This window comes from Narcine bancroftii, chromosome 1 (genome assembly GCF_036971445.1).
Source record: "Narcine bancroftii isolate sNarBan1 chromosome 1, sNarBan1.hap1, whole genome shotgun sequence".
Classification (NCBI taxonomy): Eukaryota; Metazoa; Chordata; class Chondrichthyes; order Torpediniformes; family Narcinidae; genus Narcine; species Narcine bancroftii.
The window spans coordinates 484,341,143-484,367,875 of record NC_091469.1 but is presented as its reverse complement, the minus strand read 5'-3'; the positions used below and the strand labels follow the sequence as shown (position 1 = coordinate 484,367,875).

Sequence of the window (26,733 nt, the reverse complement as noted above, 5' to 3'; positions counted from 1 at the left end):
CGGCAGCAATACAATGCAATATATAATCAGTTTTCAGAAACCAGGCATGGTACAAGGAGACAGGTTACGGCCAAATGTTATAAAATGTTTGCCAGTTTCTGGTGAAGAAGAACATTTCCCAAGCCTGAGAGGTCGCTGCGGGTTCTGTTCACGCAGCCTTCAACAGGTCGGGTTACTGACCTTCCCACAGATGTTAAGTTCACCAGCGGTAAGGAACCCAATTATTGCCCAGACAGTCATAAGTTCATGCACCCCGAGCTCTCAGGTGCCATCCCTCCCATGAGGCCCATACATCATAGCCTCAAGTCCTCCATTTATCCACGAGGCCTAGGCACGTCTCTCCCTACCTCCAAGCCTGGCACGGCTCCGCAACACTCAGAGCACCAGATGCCTTCTTCCTCTCTGCCGCTCGTCTTTTCCACCCAGCCCGACATTAGTTGCCTCCGACAATACTCCAAAGTTCGAAGAATCACCGGCCTCCTCCCCTAGGCCATGTCTGAAGCTCCATACCTCCATCAGGCGAGTTCCACAATTCTGCAGTATCTGCTCAGATTCGTTCCCATTCGGCATGTTCCACTGGCAACTCACAACTCCCTGCAGTCCAGTGTCCATTTTAATCTGTTAAAAGTTGTTCATGGTTCCAAACATCTAAGTTCTTTCAGCAACCATGATCAGGAGTAGCAGCTGCAGCCAAGTCCACGCCACCATTTTCAGAGCCGCCGCCGCCTCCTCTCCCTCTGACTCCAGATAAACCCTGAGCCATTGAAGATGAGTGACATTTCAAGGCAGTGAAATGGAAATGGCTTGAGAATAAATTGGTATTGAACACCAGGTACTTCCAGACTTTAAGTGAAAGTTTCTCTGACTGAAATCAGTGATGTTCAATGTTACCTTTAATCATGGAAGAATAAGATTGATCATATCAAGAAATCTTTGAAACTGTTATCAGCTTGTTTAATTGAAGTAACAAGTGATATTTATTCCCTTGCAGATTATATTGAATACACTGACAAACTTCAAAGATCTGACCACTTTTCTCCAGCAAAATGTTGGCCAGGTTTGAACTGTCCCTTTTTTTTGCTTTCTTGCCCTAAACTTTTGAAATGAAACCTAGAATTATCTAAAAGACATACTGTGTGGTGAGTGAAATGGTGGTTTCAGGTTTCGGATGGTGGGGTATTGTCGGTGTCAGTGGTTCACAAAGCACTTGTAAACAAGCTTGCTTAAAACCTTGCCCCACGTCCAATCATTTATTGCTCCTGTTTGTAATGGTTTCTGGACTCCAGATAGGTTTTAAGATTTTCTAAAGCCTCATAGGCTTCCCTCTCCACTGCTCTACAACACATTGTTCCAATGTCCCCCCAACCCGTTTCCCCACCTTTTTCACAAGATCACATAAAAGAGCAGAAATAGGTGCATTGGCCCGTCCAGTCTACTCTGCCTTTCTAATCATGAGCTGATTCATCCTCCCACTCAGCCCCTCTTCCCAGCTTTTTCCCCTGTAACCCTATTATTCAGGTGAAGGATTTTGGCCCAAAACAGCGACTGTCTATTGCTTTCCATGAATCCATTGTGCTCCTATATCATTCCGTGAGATGTCCCTTCCCCTTTCTTGTGCGCTCAAGGGCTCTGACAAAGATCCCCGAGGCTCTGAATTCCCTCAATTCACAGCGGATATCCACCTCTCCCTTCCTTAACTGCTTTTTGTGACCCATTTCTCATATGTTGTTTGATTGCACTTCTGTGAAGTGACAAGGGTGCTTTGCAGTATTGTTAGATTTTCACTCTCGGGCACCTGCTGATTATTTTTCGTCACGACAGCGGTTGATACGTTTTTGCTGCTGTTTGATGAGTTTGGTCGTACTGCCAGTGAAGTAGGAGATGCATCAAACAGACAGGAGTGAAGTGCAGTATACCACCCAGCACCTTTGTATGCTTCACTAGACCAAAGTATCTGTAGATTTTGTTAACCAGACAGAAGTGAAGAGCAGTACACAATCCTGCACTTTTGAACACTGCACTAGACCAAAGTAGATGCAGATTCTGTTTGCCAGACATGTATACACAATGCAGTGCTTTTGTATGTTGCAGTAGACCCCAGTATATGCATAATTTGTGTTTACCAGTAAGGAGTGACATGCAAGTACACAACCCAGCACTTTTGTACACTGCACTCAACCCCAGCATCTGCAGATCTCCTATTTGAATGAAGCATCTGGTTATTCCTAGAAGAAATGCTGTTTCCCCCATACAACAGGAACAACGGTAGTCAGTGTGATTGCCTCAAATTACCTTGTGTTGTGCTTTGAGGAAGTAGTGCAAGAGCCAAGTTTGGTATTGGTGTGTGTCATGTTTATTGTGGAGTTCAGAACCCGTACTTGATATTCCTGTTATCAAAATTAAGTGGAGTGTTACGTGATCCTGCATGATTACATCGCTTACTTTTCTTTTACCAGTAAAATGTTTTCAATTCAAGCTATATTGAAATCAATCAGAAAGTAAAACCCCAAGCTTGTCTTTGATCTGTTTGAAGTACTTAACTCTTTGTTAAAGTGATGCAAAGTATTTCCTTGATAGTAACCATATCCCACATTAAAAAGTGTACATTGGTTGTTGTTGATTTGTAGCCAGTGAGCTTCGAGGCAGTCTGGCATATTAATAAAAGTTGTAAGCCTTCCCCTTGTTCCTCGATCTGCTTGGTTCAAAGGGGAATCGGGTAGAATTTCCAGTGCAGAAGCTGCTATTCTACCTGGTTAATCTCCACCCTACAAAAGTTCATTGCACTCTGTTGGCATATTCCTCTATTTTACTCTCCTTAGCGTCCTCCTAATTATGTTCATATCTTGTCTTCTATTATTTATCTATTTATTTATCTGTCTGTTTGACCATTTATTTATTTGCTTATCCATTTATTTATTTGTTTGTTTGACTTTGTCATCTTGTCCATTGCCAACCAAATTGTCTACATAATTTGGTCAATTTGCTTGAATTTTGCCCATATTTTTCAGTATCCTTCTGGAATGTGGAACAAAACAGAAAGCTGGAGGACCTCAGCAGGTCAGGCAGGATCTGTGGAGACAGAAGAGTCGTGAGCATTAGGACTGAGAATGTAGCGGGGTGGGGGCGGGGGAGGGAAGAATGAGGCAGAAGCTGGCAGGTGACAGGCAGCAGCAGGTGAGATAGAGCAAAAGTTGTACCTCGTGTTGCTGGGGAAAGTGCCAGGAGGCAGGGAGACGTGAGGATGGAGGAACGAGTGGATCAGCGAGTCACTTATAGAAAGCAGTGAGGAGGGAAAGATGTGAGTGGTGGTGGGAGCCACTGGCAGAAATCCCAAAGTTCTATGTGCTGGATGAGAAGGCTGGTAGGGTGTTCAGGCATTCCAGGTCAGGCAAAGGTCCAAGTGCAGTGCACAAAAATACTGGAGAAACTCAGCAGGTCCAGAGAAATCAGAAGACTGTTGACATTTCAGGCTGAGCCCTTCATCAGGAGTGAAGTGCACCTCCTTAGAACATTAAAAGGCTGAAGGCAGTTACAGAGGTGGGACAGCCGAGGGCAGGAAAGAGTGTGAGATTGGGATGAGATTATTGCAGAGTGGGATGACACGAGACCAGTTACTGTCAGGATTGCTTTAGAACAAAGAACATGACAATTCATTGCAGGCCCTTCGGCCCATGATGTCGTGCTGACCTATGTAAACTGCTCCACAACAATCTAATCCAGGGGAGGCCAAACTTGCTTAATGTAAGAGCCACATATGATAAAATTCAAGTGTTTGAGAGCCAAAAGACTTGAAAAATATTACATGCACGTTTTTACTCTTACATGCACATTTTATTACAAACAATTTATATAAATATCAAGAAATACTTGTACGTAATAATATTTATTCATGTATGTAGTTTTTCTCTTTTAAATATTTTTATTGAGTTTAACATATAAGGATACATAAAAATAGATAATGACATAGTAATTCATTTGTATACAAGTAAACACACACAGGAAAAAAAAAGTATATAAAACAACATCAATAGTTACTTATAATACCTTGAACTATTGATAGAAAGGATGTATGCAACCATGCCAAATTCATTTGTTGAAATATTTGATAAAATAATAAAGGAGAAAAAAAATTACAAACTAAAATTAATCAATCTAACCCCTCCCTCTAATCAAGGTTACCTTAATGCTTAAATATTTATTTTAAAAAATCTCCTGGGAGGACCTGGGGGATATTCGGAAAAAAAATTACAAAGGTGGATTTTCCACAGGATGCAGAATTGTACCTTCTGGGCAACATTAAGGACATGTGTTTTTAAACTGTTCAAGTACCAAATTCAGTTTGTGAAGGTCGCCTTGGTGGTAGCCAGAAAATATATAGCAATTACATGGAAGTCTGACAACCCAACTAAACATTACACGATGGAATACGGTGATACAAAGTTGTATTCCCCTGGAGAAAATCATGAACAATTTAAGGAGAAAATATGACACATTTGTTAGAGTATGGCAGCCTTATCTGCAGCATGTAGGTACGCAGATAGAGTTACACCCCTTCTAAACAGAAGAAAGGTAAAAATCCGTACTAATAGTGGAATGATTGAGATAAATGAAGTTGGTCGTGGCGCAGATGACGGGCTCTTGTTATATATCTTTTTCATTTTACTTTATGTTACTTTGGGTTTATATTTGGTTCCTTTAAAGGTTGGTGTCTCTACATATTTTTGGTTCTCTATGTTTGTTTAATTGACATAATCTTTTCCTTGTGGTATTAGGGTATGGGAGGGAAGGAAAAAGGGTGGATGAGGGGAGGGGAATGGACTTTGAATGTAATATAACATTGTTGTTTTGGATTTGTGTGAGTCTTGGAAAATCAAAAATAAAATATTCAAAAAAAAATCAATAATGTGGAATCACTGACAACCCCCAGGGAACAGGCAAAGTATCATTGGAATATGGAGTAGTTATTAATCCTTCCAATTATTAAGAAAATGCTAAGAATGGGCCCCATAATTTCATAAATTGAAAATTTCTATTTTTAACATTATATCTAATTTTATCTCAACTAAAATAGGACAATATTTCATAAAGCCGTTGCGTATGAGTAGGGGATAAATCACCTTTCCATTTCAATAAAATTGCTCGTCTGGCTCTCGTTGTGGTTAAAGCTAAAACTTTTTCCTGAGATGTCAATAAAAGTTTCTTTCAACCAGAAGAAAACCCAAATAGAGCATTTAATGGGCAAGGTTCCAAATTAGTCTTGGGAATTGTTGATAAAGTTTGGAAAATCTCTTTCCAGAATCTTTCTAAATTTGAGCACTCCCAAAACATATGAATCAGAGAAGCTTCAAAAATTTTACATTTCTCACATAATGGATCAATATCTGCATAAAAACAAGATAGGGAGTTTGGACATATGAATTCATGTGTGTAGTTTGTAAATTGCTAATTTCTATTAGTTTTGATATTCAAAAGTACACATATACATAACAAAACTTTTCAAAATCCTGATTGATTTTCTGTGGAGATCTCTGCCCAAGGAAGCAGTAGAGCCTGCCTTATTAAATATATTTAAGATACAGCTGTGGGAGCAGGCTCGAGGGATGGATGTCTCCTGCTCCTATTTCTGATGTGTTCTCTTCAGGAACACTGCTGCAGATACCTGCACCATTGCACTGTCCACATCCGAGCGCATGATGTGGGAAGTGAGCCAAGGTAAAGCTGTCTCTTGCAGCACGGTGAGTGAGGCAAGAGGGGCCCACAGCTCTGCTCCTCCCCGTCTCACCCTCCACTTCCATCTTCCCAGTCGCTGGCAGGATGGGGGGAGGGGGTGCAGCTACTGTAGTTGAATGCAGGCTGAGGTATGGAGCAGTCTAATCTCTGCACTTCCTGGTGCTGATTCTCCATCCAGTGGGACCATGATTTCCCCTTGGCCACTGCTGCTGCAAGACCCAGCTCTGTCCTAGCTTGTCGTCTGGATGAGGTCCTCATTGGGGACACCGTCCAGCCTCTCCTCCCCATGTACGTCATCTTGCTTTCCCCCGTGCCAGAGTGCCTGGACAGACAGCCCGCCTCTGGGGCAGGCCATGTCTCATTGGTACTCTCCAGGCCCAGGCCCGGCTTCCCGATCTCTGATGCTGCTGCTCCCTGCAGAGAGCCCTCAGCTTTGCCCGACTTTTCTATCGCACACCCAATATTGGCATTGCTCTGCCGTCATGTGGCCTGGCCCAAGGGAGGAGAATCTGACTCCAGTGTGCACCGTTCTGCAGAGGCTGTTCTTCCAGTGCCTACTCTTTCTTCCCTCTCCTTGTTGTGCATCCAGGCTGTGACCATTCTGTGTTCCCCCCAGTCTGGCTTCAGGGATATGGAGTATTCTGGGATGGCTTTGGGAGCACTGGTATCTCCTCCAGCCAACATATTTCTGTGAACCACACAGTACATGTCCAAGAGCTGTATGTGGCTCGTGAATCGCGGTTTGGCCACCCGTGATCTAATCCTTCCCAAGCTCACACCTATAACCCTCTATTTATCTTACAAAGTCGTTTAAATGTCCCTATTGTTCCACCCTGCACCACCACCCACAGCAATGCATTCCAGGCACCCACCACTCTCTGGGTAAAAAAGACTTTGAGCAGGCTCGATGGGCCATTTTTGGCCTACTCCTGTTCCTACTTCCCATGTTCCTATGACATCTTCCCTAAACTTTCCCATTCACCTCACCACTCACCTTAAACAATTTTAAGAGTTTGATAACAGCAGAAAAGAAACTGTCCTTGGATCTGGAGGTTTATGGATGGGAATGCACTGACCTGGTTTCATTTTCATCCATCCATCTAGTTGTAGCCAGATTGTATTGAATGGATTCTGTGACCCCCCCCTCCTTCCCCACCACTCCCGACCGTACAATTATCTCTGGTGTCCCCTAAAGTTCTCTCTTTATTCCTTTATTATTTCTCAACCTGTGTGCTGTCCTTGCTGGTGTTCAAAGCAACATTAGTTTCCATGCATACCCAGCTGCCATCTCTCTTGTCTCCAAACATACATCGATGAATGAGTAGATTTTGCTCCACCAAAATTTTAAATTGATTTTTTATTGACAGGTATTTACAACACAGTAGAAGCCAATTCCGGCCATTTAAACCCGTGCCTCTCAATTACTCCCAAATTAACCTACACCCTGTATGTTTTGAAGGGTGGGACGAAACCACAGACACAGGGAGAGCACGCAAACTCCTTATGGACAGCACCGGATTCTGACCCAGGTCACTGGTGCTGTAACAGCGTCACTGTGCAGCCCTTGGTTGGCCTACCTGAAAGGGTGGACACAAACTTTCTCACTGTATCTTGGTACATGTGGTTATAAACTTGAATGTGGCTGAACCAACAATACTTGTGGAATTGGGTACATTTGCAAAGGGGAACAATTTTCTGGGCTGGGGAATAGTTGAGTGAATACAATTTCTTTAAAGAGTCTGCACCTGGCTAAATGACCTTGTGCTGCTTCCAAGTTGTATCCTATTGGTAATCTATAGGAGTATTTTAAGAAAACATTTTGAGTTGATGTTTTGTGTGGTTTTAAAAGCAGAAAGTGAAGTTCATTGTTTTTATTTCCCCAAATCTATGTTCTAGTTTGAAATTGGACCATTTGGCTGCATTCTTCTGACATTGTCCGCTATTTTATCCAGATCCATTGACTCGTGAGTACTCTGCTGTGCTTTTTGAAAAAAAGATTTCTGCTTATTATTGTGAGTCCCTGATTTCTTGTTTCCATTTAATAAACCAAACAATATTTCTCTGATGTGGGATCAGGTTGAGGAAGCAGGTGAAAGACTAGTAGCAACTGAGGGAATCTTTGCAAAGACTTTGCCGCCCTTAATTTCAGCTGGAACTGGGTTGTCTCACCCTGGTGCTGGTGTTTGACAACCATAGCTGGGAAGATTGATCATAATTAATAAGCGAAAAGTAGACCACAGATGCTGGAAATCTGAAACAAAAGATGCAAGTTTAATGTCATAGACACGTACAATGCACCAAAATTCTTCCTTACTACAGTCACACAAGATGCACCAACTACAAGAGTATAAATTAAATTACCGCAATAAGCCAAAACAGATAAAGAGATGACAAATATGAAAGGATAGACAAATAAATATTCTCAGTTGAAGGTCGTGCAAGAAAATCGTGACGATTCAATCGTGGAGATAAATCTTTTGGACCACCAGTTCTGGGTTAATCTAAGCCTTTATAGTTTTCCTATAGCCTCAAATTTTCTTTCTAGCCAGTCTAGTTTCTATAATGAAACATTCTAGTTTGCAGGTTTCTCCTAAATATCCCTCCACTGATAAATCAACGATTAACAGTCTTGGGAATAATGCTCCGAAGTTTTTTGACTTTTTTTCACTTCATCAAACTTGCGCACAGTTGATAATCTCTAGTAATTCTCTTTTCCCTCTGTACAGGTGCACAATCCTTTATCTGGAACCCTTGGGGGACAGTGTGTTCCGAATTTTGGAAAGCCAGATTTAAGCCCATCAAAATTGAGCTGCCGTATCCTCCCCCACCCCATTCCAGTCATGCTGACGTCTCTCCCCCTCGTCCGCCCGCCCGACTCGCGCTGCCGATCTCGTCTCTCCACCTCGCCCGCCCGACTCACACTGCCAGTCTCTCCCCCTTGTCCGCCCGACTCACGCTGCCGGTCTCTCTTCCCACTTGCCGGATTTTGGAGCTTTCCAGATTTTGGAGCTTTCCGGATTTTAGATGTCCAGATAAAGAATTGTGTCCTTGTAGTTGAATGCTGATTTTCTTTGATGTGTTAGAGAAGTTTGTAGACTTTGATGATATTTCAAAATCTTCACTCTGTATATAATGTAACAAATTTAGCAGGCAGGTTGTTTGAAAAAAGGGCTTTACCGAATACCTGGAAGGAAAGAAAGGCAGTCGGTTTTGTTGAGAGAATTCCGAAGCTTTTTGCCACCAGTTCTGAGGGGAAGACACTAATGGCAGAAAGATGAAAATAGAATTCCTTGTGAGAACGAATTTGGCCCTGAAGAGATCTTGAAGAATGGGCAGCTGAACCAGCCTGAGTAATTTCTGGCGGGAATTATGAATTTAAATTACAATTTTCTTACAGATATGATGGTGAGTTCAGGAGAAGATTATTTTTATAGATTTGATTATTAAAGAATTAATACAGTTGACTTACAAGGAGAATTATTGAGGCAGTGTAGAATAATATTTTGTGTGCAACCTCATGCCGATGGCACTATCTGATGACCTTGCACTGACATTATTTCTAAATTCCAAGGAGAAATTATTTTCCAAGTTAATGAGAAGAATAAGAGTTGCGCTAATCTGTTCTGGAACAGGTAAAGAAGAGCCTATAAATCCTTGAGGTTGTTCTCATGACATTTCTTTATATTATCAAATATTGTATCAGATAAAACCTCCCAATCAATCACTAAAACGTACGAATCAGGCTCCATTGTCCTGTACTTTATCATAGCTAAAATATATATTTTTTTGCTAAAAGTGAATCTGTTAAGGATACTGCATTTCTGTAATTATCCACAAGGCATAAAGATATCTGCATGGATTTCATATTTTTTTTGCCTTCCCTAAAGAACATAGAACATTACAGCACAGTACAGGCTTTTCAGCTCATGATGTTGTGGCGACCTATGTAAACGTACTCCATAACAATCTAATCCTTCCTTACCTCACACCCATAAACCTCTGGCACAGTTGTACTTACTCATGAAATAAGCTCAGTTGGTTGATGGTCTGTTTTCAAGCAATCCTTCAAGATTGAGGATGCTGCTTCCACTTGGGCTCTGAGTTGGCTGTGGAATCTCAAGGTATAGAAGAGTACAGACTGAGTGCAGGTAAATGGGATTACAATAGATGGGTTCTTGATGGTTGGCAATGACATGCTGGTCTGAAGGGACGTTTCTGAGCTGTATGAACCCGTGACCCTGTAGTCGGCCTGTTAGAGCTGACCTGGGAGAAGATGCTGGCATTGGTTTCCTCATTGTGCCAGACCATTTGGAAAATTGTTGGTATTTCTCTATGATTTGAGGCACCTATCTTTGGTGGTATTTGTGCACAGGGATCACTGCTGCTTGGGGGACCACAAGTCTTCTTGCTGAATCAGAGGTCTGGATCTTCAAGGTTCCTTTTATTGTCATGTAATAATACCTTAAAAACGCAACATTAAATTTTGACTGCCGTAAGGTGAACATGAGCCTGGAACCCACAACAACAGGAGAAAGAGAAGTAAAAGGGAGACGCTTCAGAGTCACTAAGTGTCCATGGATTTGCCTCCACTGCTCCTGCAGTCACACAAATTCAATCCATCAACAGCCCACGTTCCAGATCCGAACCTCCAACACAATCAGGAAGCCTTCAGCACCTGAGACCCTTTGGAACTCCTTCTTGCATGAAGCACCCTCTTGAATCTCAGTTCCGATACCTGGTTCCCATAAGCCAGTCTCCAGCAGTTCACAGCTTGTGTGGGTCCCTTAGCTGCTGAGTCATTGCCCTGTTGCTGTGGTCACCATCCTGTAGGGTCATCTCCCATGCCTCTCCTTTTCAACGAGGGGTATTATCCCTGTTACTGGTGCCCTGCATCAGTCTGAGTCTGCAACCGCTTGTGGCCTCTGCCGAGCACAGGCAGAGGCGTTGTCATATTGGCCACTTTCAATCAATCTTTTCCACACAGATCCAAAGGGTGTGCAAACTCGTTGGTAAATTTCGCCATGGACATATGTCTTCATTTTGAGGTGGCTTCTGAGAAGGGTTGTACTGTGCTGTAGATTTCTATGGTCGATCTGGGAACTGCCTGAAGTGACCAGGGTCTTGTGATTGGTTTTGTCAAGGAATGCTGTTGTGTATCTGGGGCTATATGGAAGAAGAACTTTGTTTTGTGGATCAAGCTTAAGGCCTGTCCTTTCATGCTTTACTTGACTAAGTTGATGATATCTTGGAACTCAACCTCCACATATCTTCATTGGTCTGACTTACTGGAGTTGGATGACTTTGGATGTGCAAGTGACATAGGAGCGACAGTTTCCTATCATCCTGTAGACTAGCTCTACTTCACCGAGTAACGAGAGGAATGCTGTATCGACACTGCTTGTGTTGACACCAATCTGTACTGGGTGGGGTGCTGGATAGTAGTGTGGTTCCCCTTGATAAATGAGATCTACACAGGCAACTTTCACTCCTCAAAATGAAGTTCAAAACCTGGAATGTCAGGACGCACATGGAAAACCTCAAAAGCATCAGAGGTAAAGGTTCCATTATTGACATGTAATACTACATTTGGAATGTAACATCCATGAAATACTTTAACTTTGTCTACTGTAAGGAAGACAGAGAGTCGCCACTTTGTCCTGCGCCCCTCACAGAAACGAGACCCCGGCAAGAAACGAACTCACGACCCCCCTGGTTTACAAGACCAGTGCTCTGACCATTGATCTATCACCCCACAATTAGAGCCTGGAATTAGGAACTGATCATTGTCAACCTGAGACTCAGCGGGTAGGAGCTGCCCAGATCGTAGAACCGTGGGTGGCACAGTTAGCGTAGTGGCTAGCGCAACTCTATTACAGCGTCAGCGACTTGGGTTTGAATCAAGCCCTGTCTAAGGAGTTTATATGTTCTTCCTGTGACTTTGTGGGTTTCCTTCCGGTGTTTGGTTTTCCTCCCACCTTCCAAAGCATGGGGTTTGTAGGTTAATTCTGATATTTGGATCGGAAGGGCCTGTTAAATGTCGACATTTGACATTTTAAAAAGAACTAAGCAATGGATGCACTACATTCTGGAGGACAAACTGGAAGAGCCGGTTTATCAACAGTAATGAGTTTGCCTAACATCTCAGCAACTACCCATGTGGAATAAGACTGGTTTACTCTAAAGCAGAAACAGCACATAATGATCATCAGTGTGTGTCTCACAACCCTGTAACTGTTGATGTGGTTAAGATGGGTTCAGAGTAGAGCTTGGAAAAAGCCCTGGGCTGTATCACATTCTAATCCCTCCACCCCCCACCCCCCAGGGCTACCTCAGTGCTGGGTTAAACAGAAAGATTGACAAAGTGTGAATAGTGGCAGCTAACTCCTAAAAGGTTGTCATCACAATAGATTGCCTAGAGCATGGTCTTATCATAACTAACATCCAGTTTTTTCAGATCTATCTATCAGTTTAAGACTTCATGGTGGCACCCCCAATCCAGTAACTGATCCGCATGAGATTATATTATATTGTGAAATTCCATTAACAATTAATCGGATATCAACGACTTTAGGATTGGCCACCTCCTATCTGCTTTGCTCTCTTCATCATTTGGCCCCAAGGCAACAGCACCAATAAATTGCTTTTTCCCAATAGTACACGATAGGGTTTTTATGTACAAAAGCCACGTCATCGCCTGTTCAAATTTTATTTAAAAAAAGAGGCAGACCACGCAGTCCTTTTATGTAGCCCAGAGCAGCGTGTGACCTCCCAGGGCAAAAGGGGATGGGATGTGTAGCACAGTAGCGGCTGCCCTGCGACAGCCCCGCTGCCTGAATCCTGCTGCTGACAGCCATGCCACTCTGCTCCCACCCCCTCCTTCTATCTTCCATTCCCCCTTCCTTTTGCCACATTTCCCCTCCTATCAGTCCCACAATGATCCCACTGCCCCACTCAATTCCGACAGTCCTGTCACCCTGCTGCCTGACACCCCCATCAGGAGTGGGCGACGTGAGGGAGCAGGGTGGCAGGAAGGAATGGGATGGGGGAGCGGTGTGAGGGAGTGGGTGGCGAGAGGGAAAGAGGAGTGAGTGAGTGCAGACTGACAGCTCCACCAGCTGCTCTGTTACAGTGCAGGGAGGCGACGGGGCTGTCAGCACGACATCAACCTTCCAGTTTGGAACTTCTTTCAGCAACAATCCTTTTTACACAGGAGGTGGAGCAACTTCACTCCACTCCTGACACTACCCACCCCCCCTAAACAGAGGGAACATGGAGCAAGTTGGACCAGCCAATCCTCCTTTGAACCTTCTATGGAGGTAAGAGGAGTGAAACGTCTAATTTTCACTATAAAAGAGCCTTACATAAAACGTTGCAGCACAGTACAGGCCCTTCAGCCTATCATATTGTGCTAACCTATGCAAACTTCCTCCACAACAATCTAACCCTTCCCTCCCTCACACTAATAGCCCTCTTTTTTTTTCCATTCATATGCCTATCGGAGTTTTTTAAACATCCCGATTGTATCAGCTCCACTACCACCCCTGGCAATGCATTTTCAGGTACCACCACTCTGTTTAAAAAAAATCTTGCATCTGAGAGCTCCCCTAAATTTTCCTCCACTCACCTTAAACAGATGTACTTTGGTACGTGCTGTTTGCTTCATAAGGCATGTTCTCCAGTCCAAGCTACATCCTGATAAATCTCCTCTGCACCCTCCCAAAGCATCAACATCCTTCCTGTAACAAGGTGACCAGGTCACTGAGGTTTAGTCAACCATGATATCAGCTGGCTTGAGGCAGGGCAAGGAAAGGCATCGCAATTCAACTTCTTTATGCAGTAGAATCCCCATTATCCATTTGTCACCCAAAGGGATTGCGCATGTCGGATATGAGAATTTTCCGGTTGACTGAGACTCATTTTACCAATGCCTAACTAATACACCTGCTTTAAGAATGCACCATTTAAAAGACAAAAGACTGTGCAAAATGTAATTTGAAAAAAAAAAAATTATTTAATCTTTATATAACCATATAACAATTTACAACTCCACTAGTTCCACCTACCCACTCCCATGCCCATAACCCTCCAATCCCCTCACATCCATGTACTCATCTAACCTCCTCTTAAATGACAGAATTGACCCTGCCTCAACTACCTCTTCTGGTAGATCATTCCACTCAGCCACCACTCTCTGAGTGAAGAAGCTACCTCTTATGTTACTCCTAAAGTTTTTCCCCTTAACCCTTAACTTATGACCCCTTGTACCAATCTCCCCTACTCTCAGGGGAAAGAGCCTATTCACATCTACTCTATCTATTCTCTTCATAATTTTAAATACCTCCATCAAATCCCCCCTCAACCTTCTACGCTCCAATGAATAAAGTCCCAGTCAATCTTTCTCCGTATTCAAGATACTGCAATCCAGGCAACATTTTCGTAAACCTTCTTTGCACCCTCTCAACCTTATTGATATCCTTCCTATAATTTGGAGACCAGAACTGCCCACAATACTCCAAACATGGCCTCACCAATGCCTTAAACAGTCTCAGCATTACCCCCCAGCTCCTATATTCTATGCTATGATTTATAAAGGCCAGCATATCAAAAGCCTTCTTCACCACCCTATCTACATGGGAATCCACCTTCAAGGAACGCTGAACCGTTTTTCCAAGATCCCTCTGTTCCTCAGTGTAAAGTTCACTTTAATCAGGTAATTTCCTTCGTAAAATTTAAATCTGAGCCACAGTCGCTGGGTCTGTAACAGTGTTGCACTAGCCTCTATGGTAACTATGCCACCATCAAAATTAACTTGCATCAATTTTAAACTTGCGTCTTTTTACTTACTGTACATGCCGGCATATAAGATGATCCTCAAAACTTAAAAATGTCGCCTCAAAATCTGGGTTCAACTTCTGCGCTGGGTCTAAAATCTGAAACTTGACAGCAAAGTCTGAACACTGCTGCCATCTTCCCCCTCCACGTCCTATCCCCATCCCGCCAGCTCCGACACAAGTGTCCTGGTCAGGCCCTCGACGCACCCTACCACCTTCCTTGCAATGAAAACCCAACTCATCTCCAGGCAAGTGTCCCTTGCCGCACCTTGCGCTGACAACCCACATAAGTGAAAAGAATGTGAACGGAACGCATTGAGGGCATTGCTAGTTCAGTGGGGAAAACCTGTGCACGTCCAACAAAATCTTAGCGTTCCCCTCGGGGTCCATCCGCCCAGTTTTATTTATTTGCAGATCATTTATTTATTTATTTCTTCCTTTTTTGCCGTTGTTTGAGTTTCCAGTTGATTGAATTCCAGATAATGGGGATTCTACTGTATCAGCATGTTACACTGAGGTTTCAATGTTTAATGTAAAATCTACAGGAACATTTTTTGTTCATCCATCCTGGAGAAATCACTGCAAGTTTTAAAAAAAACCTATGCTTGAACCTGAATTTCTCCTGGTATTCTTGAATGACCGTTGGAGCTTCAGTCAAAACTGCAGATTCCTAGGAAAATGACTAATACACAGCATCTGGAAAAGTTTAAAAGTGAGCAGCTGAGGGAGGCCAGTGAGGAGGTGCAATTGAATTATGATTGGATCTTGGTGAGGCACAACAGCCAATAAAAGGTGTAAGTACGGTGGAGCGACATTTTAGCAACAGCTGTTTTGTAAGGCGCTGGAGGTGTAACGGCTGTTTGGAAATTAACTGGTGAGGCTTTGGCTCATGAAGCTCTGGCGAGAAGGCTGACTGGAGTATAGATAAGGGCAAGTCAGAGGTGGGCTCCTCTTGGAGGAGGTGGGAAACCAGGGAGACTCTGTGTCACTGATGTTTACACTTGTGGAAGTGAACTCAGAGGTATCATCTAAGGGAAAGCCTTCAGGAATTGGAGTTGGATGATCTCAAGATCATCTGTGAAGCTGAGCGGGTCAGAGACTGTAATTGAGGTGATGTGGTTAGATCTAAGGTGCAGGTTCAGATAGTTGGGTGACCACGAAGGAAAGTAATGGGCACAAGCGGATCCCGCTTTGCTCCCCTTTGACCATTCCTCTCATTGACAGTTATATTGTTTTGGATACATTTGGAGAGGGTTGTAGGGGGATGGGGGGGGCGTGGAAAGACTAAGTAGAGAGTAGCAGATCAGTGACACTATTAACTGACTGCGAGGTTCAGCAGGGAAGGGGGTAAAATCAGGTAAATCAATTGTGGAAGGAAACTCCATAGTTAGAGGAACAGATGGCCTCAAGTGAAACTCCAGGATGGTGTGTTGCCTGTCTGATGCCAGGGTCCATGACATTCAGAGAGGGGAGGGAGAACAGATGGAAATCGTGGTCCAAATCAAGGCCAGTGGCATGGTTACGAAGGGAGAGGTGGTCCTGCAGAGTGAGACAGGTAGATAGGTAGGACTTCCAGGGTTCTAATTGTAGGATGCCCACCTATGCTATGTGCTAGTGAGACAAGAAAGAGGAAGACAATGCATTTCAATAGATGGCTAAGGAGCTGGCGCAGGAGGAAACAACTCGGTGATATGCATCACTGGGCTCTCTTCCAGGGCAGATAGGACCTGTACAAAGGGTCCTCTTGCACCTAGACTGGAGAGGAACCAATATCCTTGAGGGAGGTTTGCTAGTATTGCTCAGGGAGGAAGTGGGGTGGGGTTAACTCGAGGGTTGAGAAGCAGAGCAGTGAAAGTGGATGGGATAGTAGATGCTTGAGCAAATAAATTTGTAAGGAAAGGACATGTGAATGAACATGGTGAGAATGATGAGCTGAAGTGTATTTATTCTAATGCAAGGAATACTATGGATAAAGTGAATGAACGTGAAGCCTGGATCAATACATAGAATTCTGATATTGTGGCCATTGCAGAGATTGCTTCAAGAGGACAGGACTGGCAGCTCAATGTTCATGGGATCCAATATTTTACATGAACGGTAAAGAGAATTAGAATTTATTGTCCTGAACATGTCATGGAAATCGTTGTTTTGCAGCAGTAACTCAGGGCAAATGTTTCAATAAGCCACATTTTAAAATTGTCAATTCACCAATCTGATGGGAGAGGAGAAGAAGCCCCGGTACTGCTGACTGCTCATTTATATCCTCCTGTACCTTTTCCCTGATGGTGGCAGTGTGAAGAGGGCCTGGCCTGGTTGGTGGAGGTCCTTGAGGATAGAGGATGAATTTTTAAGACGCCGCCTCTTGTAGATGTCATTGATGGAGTGAAGACTGGTGTCCATAATGTCGCAGTCTGAGTTAACAACCCTCTGGAGTTTTTTCCTGTCCTGAATGTTGGCACCTCTGTACCAGCCTGAATGCTCTCCATAATAAAACGGTAGAAGTTTTCGAGAGTCTTTGGTGACGTACCGAATCTCCTCAAACTCCTCTCAAAGTATAGTCACTGGCCAGCCTTCTTCATGATTACATCAACGTGGAGGCTCCAGGATAGATCCTCAGAGACGCTGACACCCAGGAATTAGAAGTTCTTGGCCCTCACCACCGCTGAGCCCTCGATGAGGACTGCTTCATATTCTCCTGACTTCCTCCTGAAATCCACAATCAGCTCCTTGGTTTTGGTCATGTTGAGTGCAAGGTTGTTGTGACACCACCAAACCTGCTGATCTGTCTCCCTCAGAGACAGAGGGAGGTTGAGAGGTTGCCTTGCCAGAGCTACTACTGCATTCAGAGAACACAAGGGAAGGGCTTATACACTGAGGCAGTGCAGGGAGATTTAAAAGAAAGGCACAGTCACTTTGATAAGGATATACTGTAGGCCTCCCAAAAGTCACCAGGTGATGAGGAAAAAAAAATACACAGATTAGGGAATGCTATAAAAGCAACAATTGTCATAGTGGGAGACTTTCATTTCCCAATTTTGACTGCGGCTTCCTTAGTGTCAGAAGCTTTGATGGGGCAGGATTTATTTGGTGCATCCAGGAGAGTTTCATGTAGCAGCTTTTAAATAGCAGGAAGGGGACCATTACTAGATCTCGTATTGGTAAATAAGCCTGCCCAGGTGATCGGAGCTGCAGTGAGAGGGCATTATGGGAATAGTGATCACAATTCCATACTTGGGGTGGGCAGTCAGAATCAGTTTTGCAAGGCAAATTGCCACACATTAGAGGACGTGAACTTAAAAGTGGGGAGGGGAGAAGAGGAGTTTAAAGGACCATTTTTACACCAAGAGCGGTAGATGTCTTAAACGGGGTGCCTGGATCCGTAGTGGAAGCACAACAGTTGTGCGTCAGAGGCTTCTCAACAGGCACATGAATGTGCAGGAAATGAAGGGGTATGCAAGCAACAAGATTGAGGTTTAATTTGGGCATCATGATTGGTACAGACATGTAGGGTGAAGGACCTGTACCTGTGCTGCACTGCTTGATATGTCCTGTGCATAGAATGGTTCCAAATTCTGTCCTTTGTGGGCATAAAATTTCCATGGTTATGCTCATTTTTTGGTTCCATGCACGAACCTCTCTATTCAAACTTCAAATTCTGAAACGGCCTTTTATAACATTTGCAAATGACTTGCATTCTTCAGCTGTGAAAAATGATCCCACATTACAGTAAATCTATTTGAATGTTTTGAAACCCCAGCAGTTCGAGACCAGGAGTCACGCTGTGATCCCTTCCGCATGGAAGGGTCCCTGGTTCTGGCACTGCTGCCCTCTCAATGGAGCCTCGTGTTCCCCAGTTTAGATATGCCACTATTTTGGAAAGTAATAGGCTGTAGAGATCAGGTGTGTCCATTCACTCTCCTGATCAATATTTACCTTTCTTGTGACTTCACTAGAACTGATAGCATATTACGTCCCTGCTTACCTGAATGTGCAGATTTTGTACCATATCTTCTTGTTAAATTGGCTGCAGTTTAAATATATTTCATGGTCCACTGCTCTTTAATGTTATGAATGAAGACCCTTTTCCTTTCACAATTGTTCTGGTTTTTTTCCCCTACATCGATTAGTCTGGTATTCGTTCGTTAAAGGTGTTATAAATATTATTGGATACCTGAGCTGAAAAAAGCCAAACACCTATTTCTGTTCTCCCAGGTTCCGTATTTCCCGTACTATAGATAGATTGAAATGCTTTCACTGGAAAGTCAGAGATGAATTGAAACCTGACAGTTCTGTGTGAAATTATGGGCCATAGAAATGGTGAAAATCAGAGTCTTTTCCCAAAGTAGAAATGTCACATGATATAGACACGGCTTTAAGGCGAGAGGAGTGTTTTTAAGAGATTTTGAACATAGAATATAAAACATTGCAGCATACCCTATTGTGCTGGCCCATATCTACCAAAAAAAACCTCCCTACCTCAACCCTCTTTTTCTTTCATCCATGTGTCTCTTAAATGCCCCTATTGTTCCAGCCTCCACCAACCACCCTTCATAAACTTTCCTCCCTTCACTTTGTATAGAATTTACAGACTTGCAAGGCGTTTTCTTTTCACACAGTGGTAGGTGCCAAGAACATGGTGCTCGGAGAGGTGGTAGAACAGAAAAGATATTAACAAGCAAGAGGTATTTCGAGAGTCATGGTTCAAGGTTCCTTTATTGTCATTTACACAAATACACAAAATTTGTTTACTTCTGTTTGCTCTTTAAAGGCATATAAAGTGGTTCCACAATTTGAGCATTCACAACCAAGAGAAGAGAGAGAAAGACTATCCAGTGATATTGTGTGTCTGTGGATCCCAGCTTCCTGTCCAACCTAGCATTGAACCCAAGCTCCAGGTATCTGAGTTACCCTCCTCGGCTCTTTGTTCCGAACCCTGATACAATTTGGAAAGTGTCAGTGCCTGAGGCCCTTCAGGGAACCCTGCTTGAAATTGAGATCCAGTCTCGATACCTGGTGGACCAGTGAGGGGTTCTGTGTCTCAAGAACACACAGGAACACCTGTTGTTGACAACTTGAGGCGAGGAACCCAGGCAGACTGTGGGCTACTGGTCACTGCAGTCAAGGGATTTACACCAGGTGGTGGACTGCTGGAGACTGGCTTGAGACTGGCTGAAGGGGTACCAGGTATTGGAACCGTGATATGAGAGGGCGCTGAATGTCTCCTGATCGTGTCGGAGGTTTGGAAGTGGAGCTTGGACTGCTGGTGGTTTGGGCTGGACTGCTGGTGGTGTGGCTGTGAGGAATGTGGCAGCACTGGAGGCGAATCCACAGACACTTGGAGACTTTCTTTTGCTTCTCTTTCTCTGACTGTATGAGGTGCTTCAGGCAATTTCTGCCGATGGTGAATCTGTCTGCCTTATGGCAAGTTCCACATAATATTGCACTGTTTTTATTACATGACAATAAATTGAATCTTAAACCTTGGTTCCCAAAAGCTGGTTGCCAACAGCCTGTGGCCTGGTGTGAGCCCGTCAACTACTGATCACCTCGCTGGTCTGTGGCTGTCGTCTCCTACCCAGTAAGAACCTCTCCCAGCCTTCTTCCCTGGTGCCCTGCGCCGGTCCACTGCTCCCCCAGAGTCTGCAACCCTTGCGCTTTGGGTTCCAAGAGCAGGTGCTGCCAGCTCGGACACACACCTCTGTGGGTTCTCCGATGTAAGAAGAAAAGGGGCCATCAGGCAATAGGACCCTGTGGAGGAATGCTCCAAGACATGACACTGCAATGGGCAGGGGATGGAGGGATGCAGATCAGGGGCAAGGAGATGGGATTCATTTAAATTGGTCTCGTGACCAGCACAGACATTGTGCAACAAAGAGCCTGAGCTGTACACACTGATGATCCCATGTGACTGAGTGAGGTTCAGAAAGAGGGCAGAATCATCTGAACAAGTGAATCCTTGTACACATTCCATTTGATTTATCAGACACACTTGCGACTGTTACAGATGTTTTACCGCTTTAACTGCACTGACCATGCATTTGAACTAACCTAAACAGTAGCATTCCAAACCAGCTATTCATTGCATTGCTTTGTCTGCCTGCCTCAAGCATGTGAGAAATGTACAACTTGGTGCTGTGGACAGTCTCAGAAACGTAATCTTGCTTCCGGTTAGCATGAGGGTAGGCAGTGGCTGAGTTGGATGCATGGAAACCAGCACTTCACTTGGCTTGTCCCTGTGCATAGAATTGTCAATGCGAAGAGGTGTTGGAGAGTAAACAAGAAGTTTGCTGAGGCTGCAAAACTGGAGCAACACACGGAGTGTGGAGGAACTCAGCAGGTCAGGCAGCATCTGCCGAAGGCACAGAGAGTCGACCAATGTTTCAGTCCAAAATCCCTTCAACAGGAACCCTGAGAAAGAGGTTGGGAGGGGGGGAGGAGGAGCATTGACTGGCTGTGGGAGGTGAATCACATTTTAAAAATTTAAACATTCAGGAGAGGTTACAGGCCATTTTCACCCACGAGCCTGTGCGGCCCATTTACCTACAACCCCGGGTACGTTTCAAATGAAGCCCCTGAAGGGAGTCCACGCAGACAGATGGAGAATGTACAGACTCCTTTCCGACAGCATGGGATTCGAACCCCGGTCCCGATCGCTGGTTCTGTAACAGCATTGCACTAACTGCTACATAACAATGCCGCCCACGGTTGAGGAGCTTGAGAGCAGCGGGGAGCAGTGAGAGAGCCTCTCACAGAACTCCCGTCTTTGCTGTCCCTTGGTTTACAGCAAAACTGCTAATCAAGAGATTGCAGATGCTGGAAAACTGGAGTAACACACAACACTGGAGGAGTTAATTGGGTCCGGCAGCATCTGTGGAAGGCATTGGACAGTCGGCGTTTTAGGCTAAAACCCTTCATCAGGGATAGCAACTTGGCGGAGACCAGAGCAAAGGTGTTGGGGTGGGTGTTAGGGTCTTGCCTGGCCCTTTATTCCTCTCGCCTGCAAACATACAGTAACTACAAGTTGTTGGCCATGATTCGAGGACAAACCCTTGATAAAATAATGAAAACAACATACCTTCCCCTCAATATTGTAAAATATCCTCAAGCACTTCATATAAGTCTACACACTGAACCATGTAAAAAGATCATTACATTATATGGCTTTTTTTTCTTCTTTCTTTGGCTTGGCTTTGCGGTCGAAGATTTATGGAGGGGTAATGTCCACGACTGCTGCAGGCTCGTTGGTGACTGACAAGTCCGATGCGGGACAGGCAGGCACGGTTGCAGCGGTTGCAAGGGAAAATTGGTGGGTTGGGGTTGGGTGTTGGGTTTTTCCTCCTTTGTCTTTTGTCAGTGAGGTGGGCTCTGCGGTCTTCTTCAAAGGAGGTTGCTGCCCGCCGAACTGTGAGGCGCCAAGATGCACGGTTGGAGGCGAGATCAGCCCACTGGCGGTGGTCAATGGGGCAGGCACCAAGAGATTTCTTTAAGCAGTCCTTGTACCTCTTCTTTGGTGCACCTCTGTCTCGGTGGCCAGTGGAGAGCTCGCCATAGAACACGATCTTGGGAAGGCGATGGTCCTCCATTCTGGAGACGTGACCCACCCAGCGCAGTTGGGTCTTCAGCAGCGTGGATTCGATGCTTGCGGACTCTGCCAGCTCGAGGACTTCGATGTTGGTGATGAAGTCGCTCCAATGAATGTTGAGGATGGAGCGGAGACAGCGCTGATGGAAGCGTTCTAGGAGCCGTAGGTGATGCTGGTAGAGGACCCATGATTCCTGGTTAAAGGACACTCTTAGCACTAAATCAGCACCTGTGATATTTCAGCATTGGTCTGTATTAAGTTGGTGCCAGGATCTCATTTGAATACAGTTGTGTTCATTGACTTGAACTGACATGTCATTTTCATAGGACAAAATGCCATTGAGTTGAATATTTCACATGCAGGTCCAAACTCTCATCTCCAGAGTTATCATTTTGCACTGAGTTATTTTGATCTGGAATACACTTCAGGGATGTAGAATTGGATTCACTAGTAACTATCAGAAGTTTATTGTTATAAGGAGTGTAAATTTTACAAGGAGTACTAGAGGAGGGGAACAAATTGGATCACTAAAAGAAGGCATGACAAATTATATTATTTGTCGATTGAATTGCTTACTGCCATGTGGAAAACTGCACACAAAATGAAGTGAAAGAAATCTAATGTCATCGAGAAAAAGGACAGTTAAAAACAGTGCAATGAGGTGGGGTTTATGAGAGCATCTTTTACTTATGAGAGATTTGTTCAAGTGTCTGATAGCAGCAGGAAAGAAACTGCTCTCGAAGCTGGTGGTTCCGCCTTCAATTTCGTGCATCTTCGACCTGACAGGAGAGGGGGAAGAGAATATAAGCAGGGTGAGAAGGGTCCCTACTATGTTGGCTGCTTTCCTGGGCAGGGGCAAGTGTGGATGGAGTTGATGGTTTATGTGATCCTCTGAGCTGCTTTCACAATTCTTTGGTTTCTTGAGGTTCTATGCAGAGTAGTTCCCATACCAAGCTATGAGGCATCAGGACAGGATATTTTTTATAGGTGTCTGTAAAACTTAGTAAGAGACATTGGGTGGGGGGGGGGGGGTGGGGGGAGAGCATCCCCAGTTTCCTTAGATTTCTCAGGAAGTAGAGGTGTTTTCTTGGCTAAAGCTTAAAGCTCTCCACCTCAGCACTACTGATCAGGTGGCTGTGTGCTCCAGCTCCTTCGTTTTACTGACATCTTGTCACCATGCCATAAAACTCTATTTCTTTCCTGTACTCCGTCTCATTCTTTGAGACCCAGCCTATGATAATGGTGTCATCTGCAAATGAGCTATCCCCCCTGTATGTACTGATGTAAATTATATCCCAGTCCATTTAAGGCAATTTCAAAATTCTCATCTTTGTTTTCAGATTCTTTTGCAACCTCACCTTTCGCCACCTGTAACCCTCTAAAAGCCTTCTGAAATCAGTAAGTTCCAGTTGTGGACTTGTGTACATTCTCCATTAATGGCTTTGTTATTGGTGCCTGTAATTCCAGCTGCCAATATTCTAAACTCCAAAATTCCCTCCCCAAGACCCTCAGCTTCCATCTGTTTTCAGATGCACCTTGTCCAAAATAACAAACTTCTGGTTGGGCAGCATCTGTGGAATGGACTGATAGTGGGCGTTACAGGACAAAGGCTCCTTTAATTGGTCCTTCAGTCACAGTTTGACTAGTTGAATGGTTAGTGAGGTGCCGCAGGGCACATAATTTTGTATGATAGAGGTATATAAAATTATGATGGATGTAGATAGAGCAAATGCAAGTAGGCTTTTTCCTCTGAGGTTAGGTGAGAATCAAACCAGAGGACTTGGGTTAAGAGTGAAAAGGGAGTGGTTTATGGGGAACATTAGGGGAATTTCTTCATACAGGTACTCTTTATACATAGAGATCCCACTTAATTGGCATGTGAACGACCCATGTTTAAAGCCAGCTTGGGTAGTTCAAACCTGGCATCTCGGCTCTGATACTACTTACCTTGGCAGGTAATACACGGAATGAAAATGACCCTAACCCTAACCCTAAGTAAAGTGGTTAAAAGGTGGTTAATTCCCATCTTTTAACAGCTGTGTAAAAGGGATTAGAGAGTAGTGGGAGTGTGGAATAAACTGGCTAGCTAAAGTGGTGAATGTGAGTTCAATTTTAAAATTTAAGAAAAATTTGGACAGGTACATGGATGGGAGGGGTATGGAGGAATATGAAATGGGTGCAGGTCAGTGGGACTAGGCCAGAGGTTCTCAACCTTTTTCATTCCACTCACGTACCACTTTAAGTAATCCCTATGCCATAGGTGCTCTGTGATTAGTAAGCGTGAGTGGAAAGAAAAAGGTTGAAAACCACTGTTTCAATCGTATCTAATTGACTCGTTATGTGCACAGTTTCATAACTCCAAATAAAATAGGCTAATGACAATTTTTCTCGAGCAAAATATTTCACTAACAATTGGGTCTAGAGCAGTGATTCTCAACCTTCCCGTCCCATTCACATCCCACCTGAAGGAATCCCTTACTAATCACAGAGCACCGATGGCGGAGGGATTACTTAAAGTGGGATGTGAGTGGAAAGAAAAAGGTTCAGAACCACTAGACTAGGCAGAATAATAGACCAGTGCAGACTAGAAGGGCCAAAGGGTCTGTTTTTCTGGGCTATAATGTTCTATGGGTCATTGCTGGACTCACGATGTCCATTACTGATTTGAAATGGGTGACCGAAAGTAGCATATCAAATTTCACTGTTAACACTAAACTGAGTGGAAAATCAAAGACTGGAGAGTCTGCAGAGAGATGTAGATAGTTTGCAGATGCAACAGGTAATTTAAAAAAAGGAAATGGAATGTTGACCTTCAGTACTAGAGGGATTGAATTTAAGAGCAGGGAGGTTCTTCTGCAAAGGTACAGGGTACTGGTGAGGCCACGCCTGGAGTACTGCGTGCAGTTCTGGTCTCTTTACTAGAGAAAAGATATACTTGTGTTGGAGGAGGTTCACCAGGTTGATTCCAGAGATGAGGGGGTTAGCCGATGAGAAGAGATTTTGTCGCCTGGGATTACTCACTGGAATTCAGAAGAAAGAGAAGTTTATAAAATTATGAATGAGATGGAGGCAAGAAAGCTGTTTCCACTGGGAGGTAAGACTACAACCACAGCTTCAAGATTGGGGGGGAATAGATTTTGGAGAGATGTGAAGGAACTACTTTTCCGAGAAAAGGCAGATAGGTGGAGTTGAGTGAAGCACGAACGACTGCAGACTCTGTGATTGTAGTAAAAACACTAGCTGCGTTCCTCCAGCATTTCTGTCTCACAGTGTCCATAGCAGGTAAAGATATATTACTGACATTTCGGGCCTGAGCCTTTCCTCAAGGCATATACAAAAAGCAGGCAAGCATCTGAATTAAAGACTGGGGAGAGAAAAAGGGAAGAACGGGAGGTGGAAGAGTCCAGACCAACAGACAAAAGGTGTCAATTTAAATTGGATATGATAAGAGAAAAGATGAAAACTGATTTTGGCTCTGAAAGAAGACAGAGGGAAAAGGGAAAAGAGAGAGGAAAGGAGACAGGGGAAAGAAACGGGGGTGGGGGGGTGTGGGGTGGTGTTTGGTGGAGTTGAGTCGAAAGCAGTATCAACCATGATTTAATTGGATGGAGGAGCAGACTCAACAGGCCAGATGGCTGATTCCTGCTTCTATTTTATGTTCTTATGCTCTATCTACGTTTTAAATTATTTGTGAGGAGGATTCGATACATGAGGACAACATGCCACGGAATTGGGTGATATATTTCAAGCTGCCATAGCTTCCGCCTCCAGATTTATTTTGCCACGAGGACATGGTTGTCCAAGCATTGCTTGCCATCAATCATAGAACACAAAACATAGAACACAGCAGGCAACAGGCTCCTCACCCCAAGGATCTCCATGCCAGTATCTCCCCACCTGGCTAAATCTCTTTGGTCCATTACCCATGACCACTCTTGAGCAGGCAAAATACATAAGAGTATGAAACCAATGTGTCATCCTTCCACAGGCTACCTCAAATGTGAATTGAGAGACACAAAGTGATTGATTGGTGCCAGTGCTCTCCAAAGATGGAGACTGGCAGAAACAATACAATAGTAGTATTTAAGAAGCTTTGAGGTAACAATGGCAAAATTCAAATTTATTGTCAAGAGTATATTCATGATATCACATACAACCCTGAGATTCTTTTTCCAATGGGCCAGGGGCAGAACTGTACTCAAGAAAAAGATAGGTATATGAAAGAGAAAAATGTACACCAAAAGGAATTGCAAAGAAACTGTGCAATACATAAAAATAAATATTCAGTAATAAATAATGAGCAAAGTACGAGTCCTTAAACGAGTCTCTGATCGAGTTTGTCGTTGAGGAGTCTGGTGGTGGAGGAGGAGCAACTGTTCCTGAACCTGGTGGTGCCAGCCTTATGGAACCCGTAGCTTTTTACTGATGGCATCAGTGAGAACAGAGAATGTTTTGGGTTTTGTGGATCCTTGAAAATTGCTCCTGCTCTCCAACAGCAGGTTTCTTTACCATGTGATGCACACTTTCCACTACACATCTGTAGAGGGTTGGCAAGGTTGATGATGTCATACCCAACCTCCACAACCACCT

General features: G+C 44.0%; 1 protein-coding gene across 1 annotated transcript in view; it reads left to right on the top strand.

The window, feature by feature from the left end:
- Window positions 1-26,733, top strand: part of mindy4 (MINDY lysine 48 deubiquitinase 4) — a 303,244-nt gene that overhangs the window by 177,060 nt on the left and 99,451 nt on the right. Inside the window, exons 12-13 of the mRNA XM_069914923.1 lie at window positions 992-1,057; window positions 7,627-7,694. Coding sequence (XP_069771024.1) covers window positions 992-1,057; window positions 7,627-7,694 — 134 coding nt within the window. The remainder of the gene's footprint in view (window positions 1-991; window positions 1,058-7,626; window positions 7,695-26,733) is intronic.